This window comes from Bufo gargarizans, chromosome 5 (assembly GCF_014858855.1).
Source record: "Bufo gargarizans isolate SCDJY-AF-19 chromosome 5, ASM1485885v1, whole genome shotgun sequence".
Taxonomy (NCBI): Eukaryota; Metazoa; Chordata; class Amphibia; order Anura; family Bufonidae; genus Bufo; species Bufo gargarizans.
The window spans coordinates 467,441,802-467,459,204 of record NC_058084.1 but is presented as its reverse complement, the minus strand read 5'-3'; the positions used below and the strand labels follow the sequence as shown (position 1 = coordinate 467,459,204).

Genomic DNA, 17,403 nt, shown 5'->3' with positions numbered 1-17,403 from the left:
ATGCACTGCTTCCACACAGCTGTCTACTTCCCGTTACTTCATTGAATCTGGAAAACTACAAACCCCAGAGTCCTTAGGGCTGCACCCCCTGGTGGCTGCTGCCTGTACTGCGACAGTGAGAGAGAAGGAAGGAGCAATCCTGTAGGAAGGATTCCTTCTATAACAGACCGGTTACCACTGTATCTAATCCTAATGTGTGTGATACTGTCTGTTGTGTATCTAATCCTAATGTGTGTGATACTGCCTGCTGCGCTGTGTATCTAATCCTATCCTGTGTGATACAGTCTGCTGAGCTGTGTATCTAATCCTATCCTGTGTGATACTGTCTGCTGAGCTGTGTATCTAATCCTCCCCTGTGTGATACCGTCTGCTGAGCTGTGTATCTAATCCTCCCCTGTGTGATACTGTCTGCTGAGCTGTGTATCTAATCCTCTCCTGTGTGATACAGTCTGCTGAGCTGTGTATCTAATCCTATCCTGTGTGATACTGTCTACTGAGCTGTGTATCTAATCCTCCCCTGTGTGATACCGTCTGCTGAGCTGTGTATCTAATCCTCCCCTGTGTGATACTGTCTGCTGAGCTGTGTATCTAATCCTGTCCTGTGTGATACTGTCTGCTGAGCTGTGTATCTAATCCTATCCTGTGTGATACTGTCTGCTGAGCTGTGTATCTAATCCTATCCTGTGTGATACTGCCTGCTGAGCTGTGTATCTAATCCTATCCTGTGTGATACTGTCCAGCTGAGCTGTGTATCTAATCCTGTCCTGTGTGATACTGTCTGCCTGAGCTGTGTATCTAATCCTATCCTGTGTGATACTGTCTGCTGAGCTGTGTATCTAATCCTCCTGTGTGATACTGTCTGCTGAGCTGTGTATCTAATCCTATCCTGTGTGATACTGTCTGCTGAGCTGTGTATCTAATCCTATCCTGTGTGATACTGTCTGCTGAGCTGTGTATCTAATCCTATCCTGTGTGATACTGTCTGCTGAGCTGTGTATCTAATCCTATCCTGTGTGATACTGTCCTGCTGAGCTGTGTATCTAATCCTATCCTGTGTGATACATGTCTGCTGAGCTGTGTATCTAATCCTGTCCTGTGTGATACTGTCTGCTGAGCTGTGTATCTAATCCTATCCTGTGTGATACTGTCTGCTGAGCTGTGTATCTAATCCTATCCTGTGTGATACTGTCTGCTGAGCTGTGTATCTAATCCTATCCTGTGTGATACTGTCTGCTGAGCTGTGTATCTAATCTATCCTGTGTGATACTGTCTGCTGAGCTGTGTATCTAATCCTATCCTGTGTGATACTGTCCTGCTGAGCTGTGTATCTAATCCTATCCTGTGTGATACTGTCTGCTGAGCTGTGTATCTAATCCTATCCTGTGTGATACTGTCTGCTGAGCTGTGTATCTAATCCTATCCTGTGTGATACTGTCTGCTGAGCTGTGTATCTAATCCTATCCTGTGTGATACTGTCTGCTGAGCTGTGTATCTAATCCTATCCTGTGTGATACTGTCTGCTGAGCTGTGTATCTAATCCTCCCTGTGTGATACTGTCTGCTGAGCTGTGTATCTAATCCTATCCTGTGTGATACTGTCTGCTGAGCTGTGTATCTAATCCTATCCTGTGTGATACTGTCTGCTGAGCTGTGTATCTAATCCTGATCCTGTGTGATACTGTCTGCTGAGCTGTGTATCTAATCCTATCCTGTGTGATACTGTCTGCTGAGCTGTGTATCTAATCCTATCCTGTGTGATACTGTCTGCTGAGCTGTGTATCTAATCCTATCCTGTGTGATACTGTCTGCTGAGCTGTGTATCTAATCCTATCCTGTGTGATACTGTCTGCTGAGCTGTGTATCTAATCCTATCCTGTGTGATACTGTCTGCTGAGCTGTGTATCTAATCCTATCCTGTGTGATACTGTCTGCTGAGCTGTGTATCTAATCCTATCCTGTGTGATACTGTCTGCTGAGCTGTGTATCTAATCCTATCCTGTGTGATACTGTCTGCTGAGCTGTGTATCTAATCCTATCCTGTGTGATACTGTCTGCTGAGCTGTGTATCTAATCCTATCCTGTGTGATACTGTCTGCTGAGCTGTGTATCTAATCCTCTCCTGTGTGATACTGTCTGCTGAGCTGTGTATCTAATCCTATCCTGTGTGATACTGTCTGCTGAGCTGTGTATCTAATCCTATCCTGTGTGATACTGTCTGCTGAGCTGTGTATCTAATCCTATCCTGTGTGATACTGTCTGCTGAGCTGTGTATCTAATCCTATCCTGTGTGATACTGTCTGCTGAGCTGTGTATCTAATCCTATCCTGTGTGATACTGTCTGCTGAGCTGTGTATCTAATCCTATCCTGTGTGATACTGTCTGCTGAGCTGTGTATCTAATCCTATCCTGTGTGATACTGTCTGCTGAGCTGTGTATCTAATCCTATCCTGTTATACAGTCTGCTGAGCTGTGTATCTAATCCTATCCTGTGTGATACTGCCTGCTGAGCTGTGTATCTAATCCTATCCTGTGTGATACTGTCTGCTGAGCTGTGTATCTAATCCTCTCCTGTGTGATACTGTCTGCTGAGCTGTGTATCTAATCCTATCCTGTGTGATACTGTCTGCTGAGCTGTGTATCTAATCCTGTCCTGTGTGATACAGTCTGCTGAGCTGTGTATCTAATCCTATCCTGTGTGATACTGTGTGCTGAGCTGTGTATCTAATCCTATCCTGTGTGATACAGTCTGCTGAGCTGTGTATCTAATCCTATCCTGTGTGATACTGTCTGCTGAGCTGTGTATCTAATCCTATCCTGTGCGATACAGTCTGCTGAGCTGTGTATCTAATCCTCCCTGTGTGATACTGTCTGCTGAGCTGTGTATCTAATCCTATCCTGTGCGATACAGTCTGCTGAGCTGTGTATCTAATCCTCCCCTGTGTGATACTGTCTGCTGAGCTGTGTATCTAATCCTATCCTGTGTGATACTGTCTGCTGAGCTGTGTATCTAATCCTCTCCTGTGTGATACAGTCTGCTGAGCTGTGTATCTAATCCTCTCCTGTGTGATACTGTCTGCTGAGCTGTGTATCTAATCCTATCCTGTGTGATACTGTCTGCTGAGCTGTGTATCTAATCCTCCCCTGTGTGATACTGCCTGCTGAGCTGTGTATCTAATCCTATCCTGTGTGATACTGTCTGCTGAGCTCCTGTATCTAATCCCGTTCTGTGTGATACTGTCTGCTGAGCTGTGTATCTAATCCTCTCCTGTGTGATACTGTCTGCTGAGCTGTGTATCTAATCCTGTCCTGTGTGATACTGTCTGCTGAGCTGTGTATCTAATCCTCTCCTCTGTGTATCTCAGCCGGTGGTGGGTGGGGTCCCGGCGCCGCTCAGTTTTAGGGGGATGGGTTGGAGGCATTTCGTGCCTCAGGGCTCGGTAGCAGGAAGAGGGGGAGGGGCGGTGGAGGGACAGGAGGGGGGCTTCTCATTGTGACTGTAGTTCGGAGTCCGGCAGACATGCGGGGGCTGCTGGTTTTGGGGTGCGTTGCTCTTGGCGTCTTCTTGGTGACGGCGTCTCCCCAGGACCAGGCTCAGCCTGAGGTAGAAGCCAAGGATGAGGGAGCGCAGGTAAGTGACCCCAGAGAGACTTACCACTACAGCAATGGATGTGATCCTGCAGAGATACATTGTGTGTGATCTCCTGGTGCGGGATGGTGGGAGTTATACATTGTGTGTGATCTCCTGGGTGTGGGATGGTGGGAGTGATACATTGTGTGTGATCTCCTGGGTGCGGGATAATGGGTAAAATACCCTGTATGTGAACTTCTGGTGCTGGATGATGGGAGTGATACATTGTGTGTGATCTCCTGATGCAGGATGATGGGAGTGATTTCACGGTTTCATTATGAGATTTCGTCTCTTATAGGGAGAGTTGGTCCATATCCGGGAAATCCGATCCACGGGAGATAATAAAAAGAGAGGCAATCCGCCCCGGAGGACCACCGGGTTGTACTCCGCCCTGATCAAACTTCCCACCACACGGGACAAGAGGGTCAGTATACACTGTATAGGGGAAGTCATCGAGTCCACAGCAACCAGCAACTAATACTCCTATCATCTATTGCAGAACACAGAACAGAAACGCAAGAAATGCCCTGGATGTTACTCACCTGTGTTTAACTTAAAGGTAATGTCCCCAATCCACACCTCCCCTATTGCTCTAACTAGTGGTGGCTGTATAATCTGTATGTAGTGAGCTCCCCCTAGTGGTGGCTGTATAATCTGTATGTAGTGAGCTCCCCCTAGTGGTGACTGTATACTCTGTATGTAGTGAGCTCCCTCTAGTGGTGACTGTATAATCTGTATGTAGTGAGCTCCCTCTAGTGGTGACTGTATAATCTGTATGTAGTGAGCTCCCTCTAGTGGTGACTGTATAATCTGTATGTAGTGAGCTCCCTCTAGGGGTGAATATAATCTGTATGTAGTGAGCTTCCCCTAGTGGTGGCTGTATACTCTGTATGTAGTGAGCTCCCTCTAGTGGTGACTGTATAATCTGTATGTATTGAGCACCCTCTAGTGGTGGCTGTATAATCTGTATGTAGTGAGCTCCCTCTAGTAGTGGCTGTATAATCTGTATGTAGTGAGCTCCCTCTAGTGGTGGCTGTATAATCTGTATATAGTGAGCTCCCTCTAGTGGTGGCTGTATAATCTGTATGTAGTGAGCTCCCTCTAGTGGTGACTGTATAATCTGTATGTAGTGAGCTCCCCCTAGTGGTGGCTGTATAATCTGTATGTAGTGAGCTCCCTCTAGTGGTGGCTGTATAACCTGTATGTAGTGAGCTCCCTCTAGTGGTGATTTGTATAATCTGTATGTAGTGAGCTTCCTCTAGTGGTGGCTGTATACTCTGTATGTAGTGAGCTCCCTCTAGTGGTGGTTGTATAATCTGTATGTAGTGAGCTCCCTCTAGTGGTGGCTATATAATCTGTATGTAGTGAGCTCCCTCTAGTGGTGGCTGTATAATCTGTATGTAGTGAGCTCCCTCTAGTGGTGGCTGTATAATCTGTATGTAGTGAGCTCCCTCTAGTGGTGTCTGTATAATCTGTATGTAGTGAGCTCCCTCTAGTGGTGGCTGTATAATCTGTATGTAGTGAGCTCCCTCTAGTGGTGGCTGTATAATCTGTATGTAGTGAGCTCCCTCTAGTGGTGGCTGTATAATCTGTATGTAGTGAGCTCCCTCTAGTGGTGGCTGTATAATCTGTAGTGAGCTCCCTCTAGTGGTGGCTGTATAATCTGTATGTAGTGAGCTCCCTCTAGTGGTGGCTGTATAATCTGTATGTAGTGAGCTCCCTCTAGTGGTGGCTGTATAATCTGTATGTAGTGAGCTCCCTCTAGTGGTGGCTGTATAATCTGTATGTAGTGAGCTCCCTCTAGTGGTGGCTGTATAATCTGTATGTAGTGAGCTCCCTCTAGTGGTGACTGTATAATCTGTATGTAGTGAGCTCCCTCTAGTGGTGGCTGTATAATCTGTATGTAGTGAGCTCCCCCTAGTGGTGGCTGTATAATCTGTATGTAGTGAGCTCCCCCTAGAGGACTGATTTATACTGACTTTAGTATAAGAGGAGAAGCCACAGAAGAAGGGAGGATAGAGCAGGGGCTGTGCATGTTTATGACGCCTGGGCGACTCTGTCACTACATGCTAGCCCCACAGCTGGATTTTCTTTGCCTCTGGATCTTCTTGGCAGAGAGTAGAGAGACTTCCCAGCTCTGATCTCTTTATTTTTCTTGACTTCCCAGGGGAAAGAGGTGAAGGTCCTCGCCCCAGTGTCACGTCAGCAAAGGGTAAGTAAAAAGTGAAATTGTGCAAGCCACTGCTCGGAGGCGCCCCTTTAAGAGCCAGGGCTTAAAGGGCGTCTGTCAGCAGCTTTGTCCCTATGACCCCGGCTGACCTGTTACATGTGCGCTTGTGTTGGTCCCATGTTCATACAAATGCTTTAATATATGCAAATGAGCCTCTAGGAGCAACGGGGGCGTTTCCGTTACACCGATGGGCTCTGCTGTCTCTCCAACTGCTGCACCCCCTGGATCAGACAGTGTGAACGTCCTTACACCTGGACCTGTCAATCAAAAGGCAGAGGATGTGGCAGTTGCAAAGAGAGCTGAGCCTACTCGGCTACTCATTGCCGTAGGAAGGCGGGGGTCGCCATCTTGATATCCGCGCAGTGTCCCCTTAGAGTTGAATCTTCAACGCTTGACCCCCAGGGGCGTTATATTATTCTCCGCGGTCACTTAGCAGATAAACCCATCACTTTGTGTAACATTTATGCTCCAAATATTTCGCAGATCCGCTTTCTTGGCGGAATTCTCCGCAAGGTTTCTGTTGAAGGGGCGGACTCTCCGGAGTCTTTGCTACTTCTGGACGGGGACTTTAATGCCGTTTTCTCTGACTCAACGGATCGCCTAGCTTTACCGGGTAGGTCGGTGCCCGCTACACAACAGCGTTTGGCTAGGGACTTTCGTAAATTAGTGCGGAAGTATTCCCTGTATGACCTCTGGCGTCTCTCCCACCCAACTGACAGATCCTTCTCCTTCTACTCTGCCCCACATGGATCCCACACCTGTATCGACTATTTTTTTGGTACAATCTCGACCCTCCGGTTACTGGAAGGGGCGGATATGGGCCAAATCACCTGGTCCGATCACGCCCCAGTAATGATTGACATTAGTAGTGGATCGGGTCATGTCCGCCAATGCCACTGGAGGCTTAATGACTCCCTTTTGAAGCAGCCCATTACTAGGGAGGAACTTCGCGAGCATTTGAAGTCCTACTTTGCTTTGAATGAGGGGTCAGTGAGTGATGTTCGTCCTCTGTGGGAGGCCCGTAAGGCGGTCATGAGGGGTCACTGTATCGGGATAAGCTCTAGACTAAAGAGGGATTCGGTTGCATTGGTGAGGACTCTTACCTCCCGCCTGCGAATTCTAGAGGGCAAGATGGCTGCTTCTCCCTCGTGCTCCACGCTCAGACGAATTGTAGACACTAGAGCCCAACTGAAGAGTCTAGCTTTGGGTCGTGTCAACAAGCTATTGCTTTACACGCGACAGCGCTACTATGCCTGGGGGAACAAACCACACACGCTGCTGGCCAGACAACTCAGGAACCGCACTCCTCAAGTGAGCCCGAGTGCTATTAAGGGGGCAGATGGAACAATTCACTATGACCCTACGGTGATAGCGGAGAGGTTCTCGTCCTACTACACCGCCCTGTACAATTTACCCTCCGACCTCCCCTCAGATGAGGGAATCGGAGACAGTACACTCCAGTCGTACCTAGCCTCCTGTCACCTTCCTACCCTGACAGCCTCCGATCTCTCCACCCTTAGACCTCTTTCACACGGGCGTCATGTTTTTTGCCCGGATAAGAGCCGGGTGCGTTGCGGGAAAATGCGTGATTTTTCCGCGCGAGTGCAAAACATTGTCATGCGTTTTGCACTCGCGTGAGAAAAATCGCGCATGTTTGGTACCCAAACCCGAACTTCTTCACAGAAGTTCGGGCTTGGGATTGATGTTCTGAAGATTGTATTATTTTCCCTTATAACATGGTTATAAGGGAAAATAATAGCATTCTGAATACAGAATTCATAGTACAATAGGGCTGGAGGGGTTAAAAAAATAATAAAAAAGTTAACTCACCTTCTCCTCCTGTTCGCGTAGATCCCGGTCTGTTCTTTAGCTGTGGACTGAATGACCTGAGGTGATGTCAGATCACATGCTCCAATCACATGGTCCATCACCATGGTGATGGAGCATGTGATCTGACTGTCATCAAAGGTCCTTCAGCCACAGCTAAAGAACAGACCGGCCTCTACGCGAACAGGAGGAGAAGGTGAGTTAACTTTTTTATTATTTTTAACCCTTCCAGCACTATTATACTAAGCATTCTGTAGTCAGAATGCTATTATTTTCCCTTATAACCATGTTATAAGGGAAAATAATACAGTGAATAGACTGTCACCTAGAACCCATGCGTGAAAATCGCACCGCATCCGCACTTGCTTGCGGATGCATGCGATTTTCACGCAACCCCATTCATTTCTATAGGGCCTGCGTTACGTGAAAAACGCACAAAGAGGAGCATGCTGCGATTTTCACGCAACGCACAAGTAATGCGTGAAAATCACCGCTCGTGTGCACAGTCTCATAGAAATGAATGGGTCAGGATTCAGTGCGGGTGCAATGCGTTCACCGCACGCATCGCACCCGCACGGAAAACTCGCCCGTGTGAAAGGGGCCTTAATGGTCCGGTCACTCCTGAAGAGATAGGGGAAGTAGTAGACCAATTGCCTGAAGGTAAATCCCCAGGACCTGACGGCTTTTCATATAAATATTATAAGACCTTCAAGACCGAACTAACCCCTCACTTAGTGACCCTTTTTAAAGGGAACCTGTCACCGGGATTTTGTGTATAGAGCTGAGGACATAGGTTGCTAGATGGCCACTAGCACATCCGCAATATACAGTCCCCATAGCTCTGTGTGCTTTTATTGCTTTAAAAAAACGATTTGATACATATGCAAATTAACCTGAGATGAGTCCTGTATGTGAGATGAGTCGGGGACAGGACTCATCTCAGGTTAATTTGCATATGTATCAAATCGTTTTTTTAAAGCAATAAAAGCACACAGAGCTATGGGGACTGGGTATTGCGGATGTGCTAGTGGCCATCTAGCAACCCATGTCCTCAGCTCTATACACAAAATCCCGGTGACAGGTTTCCTTTAACCATTTCCTAGCCGGCAACGCGGTTCCTGCGCAGATGTCCCACTCTTATCTCACGATGATCCCGAAACCTGGGAAAGATCCCCACGAATGCCAAAATTACAGGCCTATTGCCCTGCTTAACTCAGACCTTAAGATCTATACCAAAGTCTTGGCTTCCCGACTAAATGTTTTCCTCCCCGCCCTGATCCATAAAGACCAGGTAGGGTTTGTCCCAGGCCGCCAGGGAGCTGATAACACCCGCAGAAGCATTGACCTGATAGATGTTGTATCTCGCTCGGGGGAGGAGGCGCTCCTTCTTAGTTTAGATGCTGAAAAAGCGTTTGACCGTTTAAGCTGGCCATTCCTCTTTGCTACACTGCAAGCATATGGTCTTTCTCGCCCCTTCGTTCACGCCATACGTAGCTTATACTCCTCCCCCACAGCGACAATCAAACTTTCTCATGCCCACTCTCGCCCTATACGCATTGCCAACGGGACGAGACAAGGGTGCCCCTTGTCCCCTCTATTATTTGCTATGTGTATTGAGCCCCTGGCGGCCAAAATCAGATCCTGCCCGGATGTTAGAGGGGTTCAGGTTAGGGACAAGGAATTCAAATTGTCCCTTTACGCAGACGACATCCTCCTTACACTCACCAAACTTCATGTTTCCCTACCAAATCTCCACTCCATTCTACAGGAATTCGGTCGGCTCTCGGGGTATAAGGTCAACACCCATAAAACTGAGGCTCTCCCCCTCAATGTTCCTCAGGCGGTCCTGAATTCTCTTATGGTGAACTTCCCATTCCAATGGAAGAGGGATTCCTTACGATACCTGGGTGTTGATCTTACACCCCGATGTGGGGATCTTTATAAAGCCAACTTCCCACGCATGTACGCAGAAATTAGGGGTCTACTGGATAAGTGGCACTCTCTCCCGCTATCTCTCTTGGGACGCATTGCCGCGACTAAAATAACGATTTTGCCCAAGCTACTATACCTCTTTGAAACTCTTCCGATTGCAGTTCCCCTTAAGGACCTGAGATCCACCCAATCTCAGCCTCTTTAGATTCATATGGGCGGGGAAGCGTCATAGAATCCCAAGGTCAGTCCTCCTATCAAGTAAGCAACAGGGTGGGTTAGGGGTGCCTGATCTGTCCAAATATTATTGGGCAGCCCAACTACGCTATGTCACGGCCTGGGCTTCTCTGCACCCGTACTCTGTCTGGGCCCAGATAGAAAGACTCTGGATAGCCCCGATTCATCCCAACTCTATGCTATGGTTGGGATCTCATGGCGCCCTGCCAAATAGGGATCTTTTAGGACCCATGGCCTGCACTAGATCCATATGGCACCTATGTAGTGGTCGGTTCCCTCTAGTGTCTACCCACTCCGCCATGACCTCCTTTCTATATCACCCTAACCTCCCCGCTAGTCTTACCGCATCCACGACGAGACCATGGTTCCAACGAGGGGTGTTTAGGTTTGCAGATATTGTGGATCCCTTCACTAGGGAGCTTTTGTCGTTTTCGACTCTCCAGACTAAATATGGTCCCCCCCCCCCCCCCCTCCTCCAATTACTTTCATATCCAAATCAGTCATTTTGCCCGATCCATTTTCTTGGGGGTTACAGTCTCCCTCCCGACTGCCTTTGAACGCCTCTGTAGAGAAGGGGTACACACGAAGGGTTTGATTTCTGAAATCTATTCCATGTTACTGTGCCCCTTTCCTGATCGGGTCCAACGGCACTCCTACATGGTTCGGTGGGAGGAATATCTGGGGTTGACTCTACCGGACACACTGTGGCACCTTATATGGAAGAGGGCAGTGAAATCTTCATCAGGAGAACCAGTATAAAATTTTGATTCATTGGTACCACACTTCTGACCTCCTTCATAGAATGAATCCGGTAGTTCCGAGTGAGTGCTGGAGGTGTGGGTTACATAGGGGTACACTGCCTCATATCTATTGGGACTGTCCCAAGATACGCCCCTACTGGACTGGAGTGGGCACCCTTCTAAGTGACATTTTTGCGGTGGAGATCCAGCCTGACCCCATGTCCTTCCTGCTCAATGTGGTACCTCGTCAAGTTAAAAAACACCCACTTAAGTTGCTACTAATGATACTTACAGCAGCCCATTGTCTAATACCTCGATGTTGGAAAAGCCCCGAACCACCCAGGGTTTCTGATTTGTACGCTAGGGTGACGGAAGTCCGAACCCTGGAATACTCTACGGCTATGTTTCAGGACAAAATTGCTCTCTTCAATGCCATATGGGATCCCTGGGACGTTTACTGGGCTACGAGACATCCTTAGAGAGCTGCTGAGATTAGGGTATCTTCCCCCCCCCCCCCCCTTTTGTGTCTTTGCTCTTGTCGTTACCCTTGTCTTGTTGTTATTCAGTGGTCCTATAATGGACTAATTAAAGACAGACGCAGTATATTTTTCTTCTGTGCACTTTATTGTCATATTAATGATTGACATTCCTCTTTCTGTTGTGGAATATTACTGAATGTTATTACTGCCTAGGTTACTGTGAATTTGGTGCTTTGTATGTTATGCCTCATACTTTGTACTAATGTGCATCGATCTGTTGTGGATATGCTTTGTCATTTCTTTACTCTTCAATAAATATACAATTATAAAAAAAAAAGAGAGCTGAGCCTCTAGGTGTAACGGTGAGGCCCCCATAATACCGCCACCTCCATCACTCCATATACACCCACAGAGGCTTCTTGAGCAATAAGACGCCCACGGGACATTCCTCCTCCATCAGGGCGCAGATGACAAGCAGCTGGACCCTGAGGGGCGACATCTGGATTTCTGTAAACAGAGCAAGAAGCGGGCGAGACGGGGGAGCGTAGATTAATGGGAGGACAGAAGACATTAAACATCTCCAGACTTGTTCGCTTCCGTCATTGTCATCACGGCCTCCAGCGAGTGCGTCATGGGTCTGGAATCCTGTGAGAGCAGACGCAGGCGGTTTTATCTGCTGCGCCGGGGTGCGGGGACCAAACGCTGGAGCATCAGCAAATGTAGATCCGAAATGTGCAGATAGGGGGCGCTGTTCTACTGGTGGAATAGAGCTGGGAGAGGGCACCGCACCTGACAGACGTGTCTGCATGTCCCAGGAATCACACTATTCCTGACATACTCTGTGCTGCTGGGAACCTTAAAGTCTGTGACCTTCTATTTGTCTCTATTCCGCATCTGACATATAACACTGCCATATCCAACCCCTACTAATATTACCTGATCAGCACGCCCCTCTCCTGAAATACTCTGTACCGCTGGATAGACTCTGCTAGACTGTAGCCTCACACAATATCAACAGACTCCTCTCCTGAAATACTCTGTGCCGCTGGATAGACTCTGCTAGACTCCGGCCTCACACAATATCAACAGACTCCTCTCCTGAAATACTCTGTGCCGCTGGATAGACTCTGCTAGACTCCGGCCTCACACAATATCAACAGACTCCTCTCCTGAAATACTCTGTGCCGCTGGATAGACTCTGCTAGACTGTAGCCTCACACAATATCAACAGACTCCTCTCCTGAAATACTCTGTGCCGCTGGATAGACTCTGCTAGACTGTAGCCTCACACAATATTAACAGACTCCTCTCCTGAAATACTCTGTGCCGCTGGATAGACTCTGCTAGACTCCGGCCTCACACAATATCAACAGACTCCTCTCCTGAAATACTCTGTGCCGCTGGATAGACTCTGCTAGACTCCGGCCTCACACAATATCAACAGACTCCTCTCCTGAAATACTCTGTGCCGCTGGATAGACTCTGCTAGACTGTAGCCTCACACAATATTAACAGACTCCTCTCCTGAAATACTCTGTGCCGCTGGATAGACTCTGCTAGACTGTAGCCTCACACAATATCAACAGACTCCTCTCCTGAAATACTCTGTGCCGCTGGATAGACTCTGCTAGACTGTAGCCTCACACAATATTAACAGACTCCTCTCCTGAAATACTCTGTGCCGCTGGATAGACTCTGCTAGACTCCGGCCTCACACAATATCAACAGACTCCTCTCCTGAAATACTCTGTGCCGCTGGATAGACTCTGCTAGACTCCGGCCTCACACAATATCAACAGACTCCTCTCCTGAAATACTCTGTGCCGCTGGATAGACTCTGCTAGACTGTGGCCTCACACAATATCAACAGACACCTCTCCTGAAATACTCTGTGCCGCTGGATAGACTCTGCTAGACTGTGGCCTCACACAATATCAACAGACACCTCTCCTGAAATACTCTGTGCCGCTGGATAGACTCTGCCAGACTGTGGCCTCACGCAATAATAACACACTACTCCTGTAATCCTCTGTGCTGCTGGGATCGATGCTCCTTGTTCTGTGACTGTGCACATGATTAGCACACTCCTCTCCTGTAACACTCTGTGCTGCTGTTGCCTGCAGCCCGCTCTTCTCCAGACGGTCGGATGTAACTCTTCTGAGCGCTATTATTTTCCCGCACAGGACGCAGATGAACACGAAAAACTGAAGAGGAAGCACAAACATCCCAAGGAGAAGAGTCGCACGAAGAGGAGAAAACACAAGAACCATGAAGACCGGCACGCCCACCTTCAGGTAACCAGTCAGTCGCACTGTATCACCCTGTTAAAGGGACAGTCGCTTATTTAGCTGCATGCGCCATGCTGGTATTGAGTCTTACAGATAACACTGGGCCGGGACTTAAAGGGGTTCTCCAACATCAAATGTAAAAAATGTAAATCAAACGTCTTATATAGGACATGACAATCTCTTTCCAACAACCCAGCCCTGCACCTCACATTCATCGCTCTAAGCTAGATTCTCTTTAGTCTGGCATCTCAGAGGGCATGTCCTTTGGGCTGCACCTCACTCCCTATCACAGCTCACAGAGTGTGTCCTTTATGTGGTAGCTCTCTTCTCTAATCACTGCACAGCAGGCATGTCCCTTCTGCTGCACCTCTCTTCCCTAATAGCTGCTTGGGGGAGTGTCCCTTCTGCTGCACCTCTCTTCCCTAATAGCTGCTCTGGGGAGTGTCCCTTCTGCTGTACCTCTCTTCCCTAATAGCTGCTCTGGGGAGTGTCCCTTCTGCTGCACCTCTCTTCCCTAATAGCTGCTTGGGGGAGTGTCCCTTCTGCTGCACCTCTCTTCCCTAATAGCTGCTCTGGGGAGTGTCCCTTCTGCTGTACCTCTCTTCCCTAATAGCTGCTCGAGAGAGTGTCCCTTCTTCTGTACCTCTCTTCCCTAATAGCTGTTCGGGGGAGTGTCCCTTCTGCTGCACCTCTCTTCCCTAATAGCTGCTCGGGGGAGTGTCCCTTCTGCTGTACCTCTCTTCCCTAATAGCTGCTCGGGGGAGTGTCCCTTCTACTGCACCTCTCTTCCCTAATAGCTGCTCGGGGGAGTGCCCCTTCTGCTGCACCTCTCTTCCCCAATAGCTGCTCAGGGGAGTGTCCCTTCTGCTGCACCTCTCCCCCTATAATTTTTGTGGCATAACCCCTTTAATTCTTATATAATGAAACGGTCTGCACCTTGGAAATATAGTTTGTGTTTCCTTTTGCTATCGTTTTCAAGACCATTGCTTGCTGTCGGTGAATATGAGCATTCATCGTTACATCTACATACTGAATTTTTTTTCTGACCTAACACTTCTCACAGGGTTTGTTACAATGTATCGGTGTACGTGCAGGTGTGGCCTCTGTGCTGGGGATACTAGTCAGAGGGTCCACAGCCCCCGCCTGTAACCTGCGTCATTGAGTTCATGTTTCCACCACAGGCAGAAGACGCGGAGATCGGACATAACAACCAAAAGAGGCACAAACACCCCAGAGGGAAGAAGGACAGAGAGCAGCACCGCGGAGGGAAGGACAGAGAGCAGCACCGCGGAGGGAAGGACAGAGAGCAGCACCGCAGCGGGTTATTCAGCGCCCTTAGCGAGAGCATAAATATGGACTCTAATGGCAGACAGGTAACAATCCACATGTACAGGATATACCACACAACAGTGTACAAGAGAAGAGTGTTCATAATACATGGGGTAGCGCTATAGTAGTTATACACTGAAGCAGTATTATAGTGGTTATATTCTTGTACACAGAAGGCAGTATTATAGTAGTTATATTCTTGTACATAGGAGCAGTATTATAGTAGTAATATTCTTGTACATAGGAGGCAGTATTATAGTAGTTATATTCTTGTACATAGGAACAGTATTATAGCAGTTATATTCTTATACATAGGAGGCAGTATTATAGTAGTTATATTCTTGTACATAGGAGCAGTATTATAGTAGTTATATTCTTGTACATAGGAGGCAGTATTATAGTAGTTATATTCTTGTACATAGGAGGCAGTATTATAGTAGTTATACTCTTGTACATAGGAGCAGTATTATAGTAGTAATATTCTTGTACATAGGAGGCAGTATTATAGTAGTTATATTCTTGTACATAGGAACAGTATTATAGCAGTTATATTCTTATACATAGGAGGCAGTATTATAGTAGTTATATTCTTGTACATAGGAGCAGTATTATAGTAGTTATATTCTTGTACATAGGAGGCAGTATTATAGTAGTTATATTCTTGTACATAGGAGCAGTATTATAGTAGTTATATTCTTGTACATAGGAGCAGTATTATAGTAGTTATATCCTTGTACATAGGAGCAGTATTATAGTAGTTATATTCTTGTACATAGGAGCAGTATTATAGTAGTTATATTCTTGTACATAGGAGGCAGTATTATAGTAGTTATATTCTTGTACATAGGGGGCAGTATTATAGTAGTTATATTCTTGTATATATGAGCAGTATTATAGTAGTAATATTCTTGTACATAGGAGCAGTATTATAGTAGTTATATTCTTGTACATAGGAGCAGTATTATAGTAGTTATATTCTTGTACATAGGAGCAGTATTATAGCAGTTATATTCTTATACATAGGAGGCAGTATTATAGTAGTTATATTCTTGTACATAGGAGCAGTATTATAGTAGTAATATTCTTGTACATAGGAGACAGTATTATAGTAGTTATATTCTTGTACATAGGAGCAGTATTATAGTAGTTATATTCTTGTACATAGGAGCAGTATTATAGTAGTTATATTCTTGTACATAGGAGCAGTATTATAGTAGTTATATTCTTGTACATAGGAGCAGTATTATAGCAGTTATATTCTTGTACATGGAGGCAGTATTATAGTAGTTATATTCTTGTACATAGGAGCAGTATTATAGTAGTTATATTCTTGTACATAGGAGCAGTATTATAGTAGTTATATTCTTGTACATAGGAGCAGTATTATAGTAGTTATATTCTTGTACATAGGGGGCAGTATTATAGTAGTTATATTCTTGTACATAGGAGGCAGTATTATAGTAGTTATATTCCTGTACATAGGAGCAGTATTATAGTAGTTATATTCTTGTACATAGGAGCAGTATTATAGTAGTTATATTCTTGTACATAGGAGCAGTATTATAGTAGTTATATTCTTGTACATAGGAGCAGTATTATAGCAGTTATATTCTTGTACATAGGAGCAGTATTATAGTAGTTATATTCTTGTACATAGGAGCAGTATTATAGTAGTTATATTCTTGTACATAGGAGCAGTATTATAGTAGTTATATTCTTGTACATAGGAGCAGTATTATAGTAGTTATATTCTTGTACATAGGGGGCAGTATTATAGTAGTTATATTCTTGTATATATGAGCAGTATTATAGTAGTTATATTCTTGTACATAGGAGCAGTATTATAGTAGTTATATTCTTGTACATAGGAGCAGTATTATAGTAGTTATATTCTTGTACATAGGAGCAGTGTATATATATATATTTTTTGTATATAGAGGGGACACCGCACAGGGAAGGACAGGAGCCAGCACCGCACCGGGTCTCTCACTGCCCTTGGCTTGGCCCCGTCAGAAACGAAGAAGATGAAAATGGACACTCATGACAGACAGGTAACAATCCACATGTACAATATAAAAGCAGCTGCCACAGGAAATCTGTGCTCCATCATCAGACAACAGTGACATTTAGCGGTCTGGTGTGTATCATGTCACTCAGGGCTGATTACACTATTGTTATAATATCTATTGTGAAAGAGCTTACGCTCTAATTTGCTGATACATTACATTACAGGATATGACAGAGTGAAGAGAATCCTTTGACTCTCCGTCTTCCTCTTAGCCGGTGTGGACGATGGACGAAGATTTCTAAGTGCATGACCTTTGTAGCCAACGTATTTAGCCTCTATAGCCTCACATCACTGCTCAGTACATAGGACAAGGCCTATCTGTATATTGTCACTGGGGAAGTACTGGCGGGACCATGAACGTAGTGTCCTCTCTGAGGGCAGGGAAGACCAGAAAGCATATAGGAACCATCACCTGTAATGAATAAAATAATTACACCAAGAAATGTTGTAATGAAATGTCTCGGATTTGTTTTGTGGATACGGAGCCAAAACATTATAACGTGCCGAGCCCCCACCATTCTCCCAAATTAGATGGATGAGGAGTCCCGGAGGTCTTCAGGTGCGTCTTTTGTGTAAAAGGCCATAAACCATCATTTCCAGAAGAAGGCCAACAGAGGTCTCCATACACTCTGTAAACAATAGTAACATT

General features: G+C 46.2%; 1 protein-coding gene across 1 annotated transcript; it reads left to right on the top strand.

Moving 5' to 3' along the window:
* The first annotated feature begins 3,466 nt into the window (after positions 1-3,466).
* On the top strand, positions 3,467-17,197 carry LOC122939232. Its single transcript, XM_044295270.1, has 8 exons — positions 3,467-3,627; positions 3,926-4,051; positions 4,127-4,186; positions 5,795-5,839; positions 13,253-13,363; positions 14,539-14,730; positions 16,624-16,737; positions 16,919-17,197. Exons 1-8 carry the CDS (start codon positions 3,517-3,519, stop codon positions 16,931-16,933), a joined length of 774 nt encoding a protein of 257 aa, XP_044151205.1. The 5' UTR covers positions 3,467-3,516; the 3' UTR covers positions 16,934-17,197.
* Positions 17,198-17,403: the final 206 nt, after the last annotated feature.